Source organism: Neofelis nebulosa, chromosome 18 (assembly GCF_028018385.1).
Source record: "Neofelis nebulosa isolate mNeoNeb1 chromosome 18, mNeoNeb1.pri, whole genome shotgun sequence".
NCBI classification, from domain to species: domain Eukaryota; kingdom Metazoa; phylum Chordata; class Mammalia; order Carnivora; family Felidae; genus Neofelis; species Neofelis nebulosa.
In genome coordinates, this window is record NC_080799.1 from 23,964,332 (window position 1) to 23,978,157 (window position 13,826).

Genomic DNA, 13,826 nt, shown 5'->3' on the forward strand with positions numbered 1-13,826 from the left:
CTCCAGCCCATCTCGTCCCCCTTTTCCCCAAGATATTTTGTGCGTTTCTTCCGGGTAGGGAAGGGGCTAAAACAAAAAGCTAGTTAGAAATGTTCAAAAGAGCGTGAGATCAACTCTTCTCTCGAGGTGAGGCTTTAAGGATGTTAGCGTTAATCCAATGAGCTCCACGTGTCCCACGCGACCCCTACTTAAGCCCCACAGATATGACCACAACAAGGAGGTATGGGGCCACCGAGAACCAGAAAGATGCCGTGGTGAGTATCCTTCTGACCCCAAACAGGATGGACTGTTCTGGCTCTAGCCTACTCATGGCCGCAAGGATGACCCCCCCAACCTCCCAACCGGCCTCTACTGTTCTACTTCAAGATCACTCTGTTCCAGTGGTCCAGAACGGTTCATGGGATCTGAGCTATTCAAACGGATGTTTCCTGGGCTTAGAGACAAGGTTATGAAAACACCGGTTGAAATTGTTTAACTGTGATGATTCCGGGCAGGCTGTCCCTCCCACCATCCCTTGAGCAGTGCCCTGCCTTGTGGTTTCACTTCAGTCGTTACATCTCTGTGAAACTTTGGGGAAGTGCCTCAAATTCCCAAGCCTCCAGAGGTCCCTGGCTATAAAATACAAGGATGAGGCTCGTTGATTATTATTGACCTAGAAGACAAATCTCCATTACTGTCTCATCCAATAGAAGACGCGTGAGTGTGTGTGTGCGCGTGTGTGTGTGTGTTCATTGGAACTATTATTGAGTTCAGCACATTTTCAAAAGAGTTGAATTTCTGTTGGTTTGGTGTTTCCTTCTTGATCTATGAATCAACAAACAGCCGATGGCTAGGGGAAGAAGGTCATCCCTTGACCTTCCCCTGGGACAATGCTAAGGAAGCACAGGTGGTGGGGAGTGAGGGCTGTGTCTGCAAGAATTTATGTCCCCGATTAAGTGGCTTGGCTACGGGTCAACCTGCCTTCTGGGAGAAGATGATCCTGGATGGCAAAGTCCTTCATACACACTTCTTCCCCCGCCCCCCAAATCCCTACTAGGCTTCTTAATGCAATCTTGTATTTTTCATATCTTTTGTGCTTTCTTTCATACCTCTTTGTGCTTTAGCTTAAGTCCGGAGCATACGAACAGTCATATGATTTGGGATGAGGTAAAACGTTGCCGGGTATGGTCTTTAATGCCATACGTACACAGCGGTCCTTCCTTTCCCCCGGTGAGTTACCCCCTACCCCAATTTCGTGTTTCCATAGTGTTTCCTGGGCATCCTCTCTCGTAATAGTGAAACCCTCTCTTTATGTATTTCTTCTAGTCTGTCTTTCCCACCGCCCCCCCATCCCACCCCTTGGCTGGGCGCTCTGCTAGGTCAGCTTCTCTCTCTCTCGCATCTCTTTCAACTGCCACTTGGTCATCTATACATATATTTGTGGAATAAAAGCTGGAGTGAAATATGATTGACCCTAGAGCAGCGCTATACCCATTCCTGTCTCCAGGGACACTAGAGATTCTGGTCCGTCTTCCACCAGTGGACCCACATCGCGTACATTTCTTTGGCCTTCATCTCCCGCCCGGATACCAGATGACCCACTATTATTACCTTGCCACATACGATACTTTCACAATTAAAAAAAAGTGGTCTCATGTATCTCATATCTTAAAATGACACATCCTCACCCCCTTGAGAAGCTAGAAATCATAGGCACTCCTCTCTCCCCACCCCAAGTCGTTACACAAAAGCCTGAGGAGAACCCCAACCCAACTTTATTTCCAGAAACGTTGGACAACAGGCACCTGCCTGGTTTTTCCACCTTTTTTTTTTTTGTCTCCCACGTGAACTTTCAGGAGTCAGAGCTCCAAGTACAGAATTCATAGCCCAGAAGTTTGAAAACGTCGCTCCTGTGTTCATCCCAAGAGGATCTGTTTGGCCCTGTTGGAGGAGCCTTGGTGCCCTGTTGTATCTAAAAGAACCTTTTTTTTTTTTTTAATGTTTATTTATTTTTGAGACAGAGAGAGACAGAGCATGAATGGGGGAGGGGCAGAGAGAGAGGGAGACACAGAATCGGAAGCAGGCTCCAGGCTCTGAGCCATCAGCCCAGAGCCTGACGCGGGGCTCGAACTCACGGACCGCGAGATGGTGACCTGAGCTGAAGTCGGACGCTCAACCGACTGAGCCACCCAGGCGCCCCTCTAAAAGAACCTTGAGTGTGGAACAAGGGAAAGGCCACTGTGAGGAGAATTTGTCTGTGTAGGGGGTGAGAGGAGGGTCCTGACCAGGAGGAAGAAGGTTTGCGTGTGAATGCCTGAAATCTAGCCAGTCCTGTGTTATGAAGGGCTTTTCTACTGGCCTGAGCTTTGAGCAAGATCAATGTGGGCTCCCTTCTCTTGACATTCTCATAACAGTCCAACATGAGTAAAGATATAGCCTTGGAACTCTATAAAGACATATTGTTCTAGAAGGGGTATTGAGAACCTCTTCCCTTGTCTTCCTCCTTCAACTTTATCATCACCATTATTACCATCATCACCACTAACGTTACCATGGTCCTCACTATCCATTGTGTCACTGAAGCTCTTCATTCTTTCCAAATACCCTCCATCTATTAATTCATTTTGGTTATCCCAGAAGCACTGAGGGGTAGGTGGGGTAGGGATTAAATATACCCATTTTAGAGACAGGACAACTAAGGTTTAGATGGCTAAGACACCGACAGAGGCAAGGATAGAACCCAGCCACCGCTCTTCCAACAGCAGAGAGGCAGAAGTTTTCTCTGGACAATAAGGGGGCCGAGGGTGGTCAAATGGGAAGGAGCAGGAAGGATAAGAAACGGGACAAAACTGAAGTCATGGCTTTCGTATACAGTTGAAAGAAAGATAAAGGGACTGCTGAATGCTTTTGCCCTTGTCGCTGCTGTGTTTCGAGCTGGTGGGTCTAAGGGGCAAGGCCAAAGCTCTCCTACGTTTCACGTACAGAACAATAGTGGCCAAAAGCAAGGAACACGGGAGCAATGACAGCTGTGCTGCTGGGAGGCAGAATTCTCCTCTTCTCAGCTCTGAGCCACACGCAGCAGCCTTTCCAGAGGTGTGAACCCTCCATTCGAGGGAGAAGAGGGGAAGCGAAGATTAAATATAATTTATGCTTTGCTAATTGAAATCAAATACAAAATTCAATCTTCCGTGAGTTGCAATGCTCACGTTTAAATAGGGCGGAAGTATGATTAACCTGACTCTTATCTTAGCAGGCTGACTTCGCTTTCCTGGAGAGGAAGGAATTCCTTTGTCAAGTTTCTCCCCCTGCAGAAGGGGACATGGCTTCCTGGCTCACTCCCGGAGTCACGAGGATCAAGCCAGAGTAGACACGGCAGAAAATAGAACTTAAACATGTCAACGTTGCCTTTCTTTTCCAAACCGTGAGCTTTCAACCATATCGCCAGACAGACCCTTAAAATAAAAACCTTCAAGCTCTCAAGGCTTTGGCCCCTGCCCTATTCCTCCAGAGAACGTAAGCCCTGCTGCTATACGCAAGTGTCTATGTACTTTAAGTGGTGGGGGTGGGGTCCCCACTTTTATTTTCCAGCTGAGTACCGCCTATTTTAAAAAAAAAAATTTTTTTAACGTTTATTTATTTCTGAGACAGAGAGAGACAGAGCGTGAGTTGGGGAGGGCCAGGGAGAGAGGGGGACACAGAAACCGAAACAGGCCCCCAGCTGTCAGCGCAGAGCCCAACGCGGGGCTTGAACTCACGGACCGCGAGATCATGGCCTGAGCCGAAGTCCCAAGTCTGTGCTGACGGCTCGGAGCCCGGAGCCTGCTTCGGATTCTGTCTCTTCCTCCCTCTGCCCCTCCCACTGGCGCTGTCTCTCTCTCTCTCTCAAAAATAAATAAAACATTAATTTTTTTTTAAAGAATGTTCTTGAAAGAACAGGTTCCTGAGCTCCACCCCGGAGCTCCTGGTTCTCCAAGAAGTCTGCAATGAGGCTCAGGAAGCTGTGGCCTGCAGAGACCCCACGGTTGCCCCCAATGGGCAGCTAGACCCATTCTTTGTTCTGCTGGCACATCAAGGCCCCAACCAGCCAGCCCACAAAGCACTGTTCGGCACCAGCATGCCTTTGCTTCCTTCAAAGAGGTGGGTTTAGGGGCGCCTGGGTGGCTCAGTCAGTTAAGCATCCGACTTCAGCTCAGGTCACGATCTCGCGGTCCATGAGTTCGAGCCCCGCGTCGGGCTCTGGGCTGATGGCTCAGAGCCTGGAGCCTGCTTCCGATTCTGTGTCTCCCTCTCTCTCTGCCCCTCCCCCGTTCATGCTCTGTCTCTCTCTGTCCCAAAAATAAATAAACGTTAAAAAAAAATTAAAAAAAAAAGAGGTGGGTTTATATGCATGTGCATGTGTTTATCTGTATCTTCTTTTGCTCTGGTGGTGAAGGCACATATACACGTTGCCTTCCACTCGATAACCACTTCCTCATCTGGCAAAAAGTTATTTGCGAGGTTGTTTCTGAGTCTAGCCTATCGGTGCATTTCTGGCCAGGATCCGTCAAGCTAGAGAAAGCCGAGCTCCTTTCCAGAGTCCCTACCCTTGTGCCGTTTCCAGAATTATCCAGCCCTGTAGACAGAATCCCCCGGCAGATTCTCAAATCTGGGTCTTTCCGGCCACCCCGGAGAAGGGGCCAGTCCCAGAGTGGGAGGGGCGGGGGGGCGGGGTTGGAGGTGACCCATACAAACACGGCAGCCGAGAGCCCATTAATCAGGTTGCATTAAGCTTTATAACAACACGGTTTTCATTTAGCGGGAGAAATGACAGTTTGATATCGGCCGAACAGACTTAGCTCCCCCCACTCATACATCTTTTTAAATTTACTAGAACAGTCCTGGTTTGGGAGATCCGTGAACAAGTACTTGACGTCAAGTGCTGTGTTTCCATCGAATCAAAGTAATGGGAAGGGACGCTTCGTTCAGCAGCCCTTGGTGGGGGGTGTCCACAGACAGCCCTCGTCCTCGCCCACGTCCACGTCCACAGACGGGATCTGACGGCCCTCCACAGAGGGAGCCCCAGCGTGTGCCATCTCTGCAGAGAGCAAATAAAGCACCAGATGACCGCGAGGCGGGACATGGTGGGGCGAACAGAAGCATGGTGACCGATCCCCTGTTCGTTGCGTTGCTCAGGATTACTCCTAACAGAAGACATGCCCACTCTCCGGTCCTCGCCCCTCTGGGGACCCTAAGGGACGGAGCCCACTCTTAGAGCGTTTCTTAAAACCACGGTTCTACGGGTCTTCACGGATGAAGACCGCCCACCGAAAAGTCTGGCCTTCTTTTTTCACCCCCAGAACTAGCACTTATCTGTTTCAACCCCAGGGCTCAGAACTCAATGGCAATCACGCTGCTCCGAGAACAGCCACGGGACACTCGTGGAGAGAGAAAGACCCAGCCCTTCATAGAGGGCCCTTGGAAAGAAGCCTTCCAAGAGCGTCAGCTTTTTTATTTTTATTTTTCTGGTGAGGAACGTGCATGCCTCCGCCTTCATAAGGTGGGGAAGGGGGAAGTCACAGGGTTGTGGGATGAGACCTCTAAGGAGAAGGTTAGAGACGCCTCAGAGAAAGGACCTGGCTCCCTGGGAGTCCTGGAGTACTCAGCCACAAGGAGCATTCTGGAGAGGTGCCAAAGCAAAGGTTTATACAGCAGAGGGCTGTGCCAGGGCTAGGACTCAGGCTTCTCAAGTGACCAAAGTAGACCTTCCTTTCTTTTCTTTAATCACTTAACCAAACGCTCCTGGCACGGTCTCTGACCTTGACAGCTATCTATCTTGTCTTCAGACTCCATTAATTAGCAGAAGACAAGAATTAGCAGTGGCTCCTGGCGGCCATCTGGTCAACCAGACGCCGCCGCCCGGGCAAACCCCGTGCCTCTGTGAGGATGCCATGGGATCCACCCCTTCGCCTAAACCTGCAGCGTTGGAAGCGATCGTGGCTGGACAAAGGAGGGGATCGACTTGGCACTCCAGCGAGGCTGAGGCCGTGGACCCCGGGGGGGATTCAGGACTCAGGTAAGGAGCCTCCTTAGCTATTCGCTAGCCTTCCCTCCGCTTCCTTAGCCTCATTTGTCACCCTCTTCCCGTTCCCACTGGAAATCTTGGCCAGTCATTTGGTAAAACATCATGTTGAAGGGTCTGTAGAATTTCTGCAGTCTGTGGATCACATCTGGGTCGATGCGGGGATGAGTCCGACCTTTGCTCTTGCCTAAGCATCTGGGGGCACCGCTGTCTTCTGGCTTCTTGAGACAAGGGAACCCCTTGGTTTTGTTGAAATAGAAATGCTTTTCAGTCACCACACGCTTGAGGCCTAGAAAATCCTGTACTTTGGCCATTTCCCCGGCAGGGTCCACTATGAGTCGCTCACCGCTGACAAAGAGGATTTGGGAGAGAGGGAAGTATTGGAGCCAGTTTTCCAGGTGCAGAGCATAGATCCCTATCCGAATGGCGCTCCAGGAGGCGTCGATCAGCCCTAGGGTCCGGTTTTTGAAGGCCAGTACCTCGAAGGTGGGGATCTCGGGTTTCTTGGACAGTGTCTGGGTGTAGTCGGAGATGGCCCTGGTCACGGGGTTTCTCACCACCACAATGAGCTTGATGTCCTTGGCCATGGCGTGGATCCGCTTGGGAGCCTCATTCGTCACAAAGTAACTCGGCGTCTTCTCCATGGTCACCTGCCCATCCAAAGTCTTAGGCATCACATTTCTGGAAGAGGAAGGGAAAGGAAAGAGAGGGTCATTCCCACCCAGAAACACTTTAACTTTTTGCACGAAACGTGTTGCCAGCAAGAGCCCGATCGAGAACTACAAAACAAAATGCGCTGGCAAACCCTAGGAATTCTTTTCTAACTCTGTGCCCACTCTCCACTCTGATCACAGCATCACCAGAAAAGGCAGCACAAGGCTTCCGAATTCACTCTTGGGGACCTTACATACCTGGGTTTAAATCTGCTGCCCTATCTCTTACCCAGTGCTGTTCAACTGGAACACACTCTTAATTTCTCTGTGTATTCGTTTTACATAATCTCTGAAATGGGAGATAATGACAACACTTACTTCACACCGTAGTATAAGGCTTAAGGGAGATAACGCTTGGAAGGCATTTAGCACAGAATCCGGCACGTGCGAGAGCTTAAAAAGTCAAGGATTTTATTATTGTCACAGCAGCTTCTGGAAAAGGTCTGAGCGCACCAAGAACTCAAAGATGATCTAGCCCAAGGGTTGGTCAACGACCACCTGCCCCTTGTTTTTGTACGGCTCACCGCGAGGAATGGTTTTTCATCTCTCAACGGTTGGAAAACACCCAACATAGTAATAATAACATTTTGTGAGGCATGAAAATTATATGAAATTCAAATTCCAATGCTCATAAATAAAGCTTCTCTGGAACACAGCCGCACGCACCCCCCGATGTACTGTCTGGGGCCACTTCTGTGCTACAACAGCAGAGCTGAGTACTTGCAACGGGGACTTACTGACACACAAAGCCAAGCACATTTACTGTCTGGTCCTTCGGGAAAACATTTGGCGAGAATTGACCTAGTCCAAAGGCGTCGCGGGGGAAAGGAAGAAACTGAAGCCCAGAGGCCGGGAACCGGACAGGCTTCGCGACCTTCACAAGGTGAGTCACGTCCCTCTCTTGTCCTTCCTCTGTAAAACCCTGAAAGCTCACCTGGAGCTCGAGTTCAGAATAAAACGACACACAAATGGAGTTCTTAACTTTGCTCCCGAGGTTTGCCCAGTGAGCCAGGGGCAGGTCCCACACCACGTCTCTTGGTTTCCTTCCCAAGGTCGTGTCTCCAAACCCCACCCCTCCTTCCGTGTTCGCCTTCAGAGTGGCCCTGTCTCATGTGAGAGCTTCAAGACATCAGAGGAGTTTGATGCTCTCTGTCCCCCAATCCCAGGGTGGCGGGCCTATCCATGATAACAGAGGCTCAGGATCCTATTATACAGTCAATTTGCTATAGGCATATGTAGACCAAAGTTAATTGATGATAAACTTGTTATACCTGTCGGTACAGCAGGCCATCTGCCACAATGTGCTCCACTCCATTAAGTCTATTCACTTCTGAGCCCTGCACCAAAGAGGTACATTTAGGATTACACAAGACCTCTTTGTTGTGAGGACATGCTTTTAAATGTCTCAGCTAATAAAACTTAATACCGACCACGATCCCTTAGCTTCCCCTACCATAATTAAATGTATTTACTATCGCGCGTGTAGAGAAAGAACGACTTTTCTTTTATCTCTAATTCACATGCTCCGTCAATAATTAATTGCTACTGGGTTTTGAGCTTTCTTGGCAAGCACCTTTAGGAGGCAAGAGGAACTTGCCTGGTAGAGAAAATTCACGTAGAGTCAGATGTTGTTAGCGCTCAAGGGTTGGACGGCCAGCAGTTTCCGGATCAAAGCCAACAGCCCTGGCCATAGTCATGCTCGTCCCGGACTAACATATTGTCCGAGGTATTCTGAACGTCTTCATGTGCCTGTTCGGCTCTCGTCACATTTAACTGTTTCATAAGGCCGGGGAGGGGGGTGGGGCGGGGGGCGGGGGGTGCAGGGCACGGAACACAAAACGTGTGCGACTCCAGTGTGCAGGACTGCCGAGTTTCCGACCACCCACATCACCGTGAAGTTGATAAAACTCTGAGGTTGCAAAGCCCTCCAGGAAGTGTATTTAACCCACATTGAACCCCAAATTTCTCACCTCAAAAAACAGGGCTAATTAAGAGTCCCTCCCTTCTAGGATGGTAATGAAGATCCCATGAGGTAACAAGGGTAAATCACTTCTTAGAATAGTGCCCGGTGAAGGCCACGAAGTGTTATAACTGACACCAGGGGTACAAGACCACTGACACGGCAATTATTAGAGAAAAACAAGGAAAGAACATTTCTGTCTGACCGCATGGCAAAGCTGAACAACTGAGCTCAAGAACAGGTCTAGGGAAAAAGGCTAGTTTGACTCAAGCCAGTTATCATCAACCACACATCCCTGACCCGGAGGCTGGTGACCCACGAGGGAGCTACAATGAGTTCGGCCTGAGTTTAAGGAACGTGTTGATGTCCTACTTTTATTTCAACTGGAGAGAGATATTCTCTCTCTTTTTAACTTATTTATTTATTTATTTATTTATTTATGAGAGAGAGAGAAAGAGAGAGAGAGAGGGAAGCAGAGAGAGAGGGAGAAAGAGAACCCCAAGCAGACTCTGTGCTGTTAGGACAGAGTGCGATGTGGGGCTCCAACCCACAAACCGTGAGATCTTGACCTGCGCCGAGATCAAGGGTTGGACACTCAACCAACTGAGCCAGCCAGGTGCTCCCAGAGGGACACTGTCTTAGTATGAAACTCATGTCACACTATGAAAATATTAAATCATTATTAATGCAAAAAAATACTTGAAGATAGGTATTTTCGACATGGCCCCATCCAGATGTTTAATCCCTCCATGATTTGTTGCCTACGGATTTTGTGGCCTTTTCTGTGAGCTCAGGAGCAGTTGCCAAGGTTTTCCTTCTCATTCGCCCTCTGCCATTCACTTCTTAGACCCCAGCGTTTGTCCTTTAATGGGGCCCCTTTCAAATTTATCTACTGCACTTCAGCTAATTGCTACAGTCTGTCAAGACGTGTGTGGATCTCGTGTCCTCATCTGAAGCATCTGGAATGAAATGGCACCCCTCTTCCAAGCCAGTGTGTGTAGGGGAGTAAGCGTGTGCTCGGCTCAGTGCTCAGTGCAAAGGGGAATGAGAGAAGGGGTGCTGGAGAAGGCAGAGGAGCCTAAATGGCTTTGATCATGTGACAAAGGAAGTAAAACATGTGGTTTGGGGAGACGCCTGGCATTTGGGCACCCAATGGTAAGACCATCTCACGAAGCCATGATACAGCTGTGTGGTATGAGCTACCCAGGATTTTTTGCCAGTAAGAATATACACAGCAGCTGTTTCCCATCCGGGAAGTAGTCATCTCCCCTTTTCAGAACTGATGCTGAATCAGTTATGTTCATTCATTCATTCCTTCATTCATGAAACCCCTTTCATTCCTAGAGTCCTTGATAGCTGCCTGCATCGTAGAGCTTAGAATATTGTCATAATAGGATTTGTTCCCAGGCCCTTCCTGGCTAGTCTCAGTTCCTGAAAGCCGCGGGCGATGTTTTTTTCCCCTTCTTGTCCCTCGCATCTAACACAGTTCCCGCCACATATGGTAGCCGCCCCCCTAGCTCTCTGTGGTTGCCGGACGGACACACGAAGGACGTCCGGATGAAAGCGTGATCCTTGGGCGTGAGGGGAATTGACGCCATTTGGGGGGCCTGACCCTCCTGAGTAGGTTTTCCATGCATGGCGGTTCGGCGTCTGTGAGACCCGTGTCATCCCTGTCTGAAAGACCATGCACTTCGGCGTGGACCATCTGGTAAGAAAACACCGCAGCTGGGCTTGGAACAGCTCGTTAACAGTATCCGGGGTGCTTAGAACAGCCGCGACATCAACATCAACACACAGTCCTGAAGCGAGAATCGTTCTGCAAGATCACACATCTGCTCTCACAGCCCCAAATGTTGATGAGCCACCACCCAGCGCGCTTGCCCTCCCTGCCTCCCACGCCGGGGTGGTGGCTCTTTGCTACAGGATACGCGCCCGGGGGCCTCGCGGGAGACGATGCTAACAAGAATTACCACGCACCATTCATGGAGTGCCCACCCTGTACTGTGCTTTCTGCTCCAAATTCAACGTCGGATGCCGGACCCACTCCTCGAAACGCCTCCAGGCATTGGCCGCTCCAGCCTAGTTGGTTAAGACCATAGACTCCGGACTTTCTGAGTTGGGATCCACTTATTAGCTGCGTGACCCCGGGCCAGTTACTTAACCCAAATAGCCTGTGTCTCCAATCCACTCTCTGGGAAACAGACATCGTACTATTCAGATCCATCTCCGAGGGATTTTATGAGGATTTAATAAGTCAATATCTAAAAGGGTCCCTTACACATTGAAGGCCCTGAATACATTAGCTGTTAATGTTTAAACACCTCTCTTAAGAAGATACTACCCTTAGGGCAGGAAACTGAGGCCCAATGAAATTGATTAGCGCTCCCGAAGTCACAAGAAGTGGCCTTGGAAGTCAACCCCAGCTCTGTCTCGCACCACAGCCCAAGCTCTCTGTTGCTGCCCGACAATGCTTAACGGAACTTCAGAGGCTCAGCAAGGTTGCGGGACTGGCCCAAGGTCACTCCGCCAGGGGGTGGCCGAGCTGAATGTAAAAATGACACTCATTACACATGTTGTAAAGGTGGACTGTCACTGACTTACCACTGGGAGTTGCGGCAAACCCAGGCCAGAATCCCCAGAAATTCTTGCCAGATCAAGCTACATCGTTCAATTTGTGATATCTCTCTCCGGGGCCTCCTCAATTGAAGCAAATGGATACCATCATGAACGCCGAGGGAGAAAGCAATCACCCGTGTTAGATATAAAGTGCCCATTCTCTCTGGAAGGGTCAGTGGCACAGCTTGCCTTTGGCTTGCCTGATTTGGAGGTACGTGGGCAGCTCACATTTCCCCAAATGCATTTTCCGGTGGAACAAATGGTGCATAAATTAGCAATATTTTCTGAGCCCTCCTGATGAACTGTAACCCAAGAGAACGGTGGTGAGAGCAAGGGCATAAGGTAGGGCCATTTCCCCCGTGTCAAGGAAAAGAATTCACTTAGAAAGTCAGTCGAGCACCTGCTGCTTGCCAAGCCCCGCACAAGGCAATTGCACACGTTCTCCTGGCCACAGCTCACAGATACCATGGGCTTCACGGAGCCCGTTTATACAGATGTGGCAGTTGAGAGCCAGGGTGACAATGAACCCTGTCCAAGGACATACAGGCAGGACCTGCCTTGCCCAGTTCTGTTGGAAAGTTCGTTGTGCTTTTCAAAAATGTTCCACTTATTTATTTGGAGAGACAGAGAGAGAGAGAGAGAGAGACAGAGAGACAGAGAGAGAATCCCAAGCAGGCTCTGGCTTTCAGCACGGAGTCTGACGTGGGGTTCGATCCCATGACCCAAAATCAGGAGTCAGATGTTTTACCGACTGAGCCACCCAGGCACCCCTACTGGGCTTTTTAAACCCAAAATTCAAGAGGCACCTAGGTGGCTCAGTCGGCTGGGCGTCCGACTTCGGCTCAGGTCATGATCTCACGGTTCGTGAGTTCGAGCCCGCATCGGGCTCTGGGCTGACAGCTCAGAGCCTGGAGCCTGCTTCGGATTCTGTGTCTCTCTCTCTCTCTCTCTCTCTCTCTCTCTCTCTGCTCCTCCCCCACTCCAGCTCTGTCTCTCTCAAAAATAAAAATAAAACGTTAAAAAAATATTAAAAAAATTTTCAGGAATCTTGGAATCTCTGAAGGCGGAAATTCAAAGCATTTGAAAAGGATATTTCTGGGGCGCCTGGGTGGCGCAGTCGGTTAAGCGTCCGACTTCAGCCAGGTCACGATCTCGCGGTCCGTGAGTTCGAGCCCCGCGTCAGGCTCTGGGCTGATGGCTCGGAGCCTGGAGCCTGTTTCCGATTCTGTGTCTCCCTCTCTCTCTGCCCCTCCCCCGTTCATGCTCTGTCTCTCTCTGTCCCAAAAATAAATAAAAAACGTTGAAAAAAAAATTGAAAAGGATATTTCTTATATAGAGCCCTAAGAAAAGCAGCATACCCTGGGGCCATACGACCATCAGCCAAATGGAAGCGGAGAAAGCAGGGATCTTGAGTTACAGCTGAGATTTAACAACTAACTTGCTGAATAAATTTAGGAAGGGGTTTTTCTCTTTGGACCAGCACGATGAAAGGGCTGTGTGCAGACGAATCCTCTCATTAATCCCATCAAGTATTAATTGGTGCTTGTCGCGTACCAGGTGTTGAGCATAAACTGATGCTCAAGCATGCGTGGTACCTGCCTTCAAAGGACTGTTAAGTTCTTTGAGGAAAAGGTCTGACTATCCCATTTTTGGTCGGTGGTTCAGATGGACATATCCGCGGTGGACAGACAGACGTCTCCTTTGCTGCCGAGTCTGGCTTGCATTCCCACATGCCCTTGCGGGAAGGTGTGGGTGGGGGGGGGGATGGAAGCAGAAGAGAAGCCACAGAAGAGGATGGAGCTTAGAAGGGAGAGGAGAAATAAAGATAAGAAGAAAGGAAGGAGGAGGAGGAGAAAGGCAGGAAGGAACCGGGGTTTGAAGAGACACAAGGAATTTAAGTGACCAGGGGGAGCGGGGAAATGAGGAAAGCATTGCAGTTTTATTTATTTGTTAATTTTTTTATGTTTTAGTTATTTTTGAGAGAGAGAGAGAGAGAGACAGAGAGAGAGAGAGAGAGAGAGAGAGAGAAGGAGTGGGGGAGGGGCAGAGAGAGAGGGAGACACAGAATCTGAAGTGGGCTCCGGGCTCCGAGCTGCCAGCACAGAGCCCGACGCGGGGCTCGAACTCATGAACCGTGAGATCATGACCTGAGCCGAAGTCGGATGCTTAACCGACTGAGCCACCCAGGTGCCCCAAGCATTGCAGTTTTAAATGGCACATGGCTGGGGCGCCTGGGTGGCTCAGTCAGTTGAGTGTCTGACTCTGGGTTTCAGCTCAGGTCATGATCTCACAGTTCGGGAGTTCGAGCCCTGTGTCGGGCTCTGTGGTGTGGAGCCTGCTTGGGATTCTCTCTCTCTCTCTCTCTCTCTCTCTCTCTCTCTCTCTGTCTCTCTCTCTCTCCCCCTTCTTCTCTCTCTCTCAAAATAAATAAGTACACATTAAAAAAGTAAATGACACATGGTGGGAGAAAATAGCAAACCCAGGTCTCAGGCATTTTTGT

At 49.7% G+C, this 13,826-nt stretch overlaps 1 protein-coding gene across 1 annotated transcript in view; it reads right to left on the reverse strand.

Moving 5' to 3' along the window:
* Window positions 1-4,732: 4,732 nt before the first annotated feature.
* The window catches only part of HS3ST4 (heparan sulfate-glucosamine 3-sulfotransferase 4), a 394,090-nt gene continuing 384,996 nt past the window's right edge, over window positions 4,733-13,826 (reverse strand). Inside the window, exon 2 of the mRNA XM_058711783.1 lies at window positions 4,733-6,718. Within this exon, the coding sequence (XP_058567766.1) occupies window positions 6,082-6,718 (637 nt within the window). The 3' untranslated portion in view covers window positions 4,733-6,081. The remainder of the gene's footprint in view (window positions 6,719-13,826) is intronic.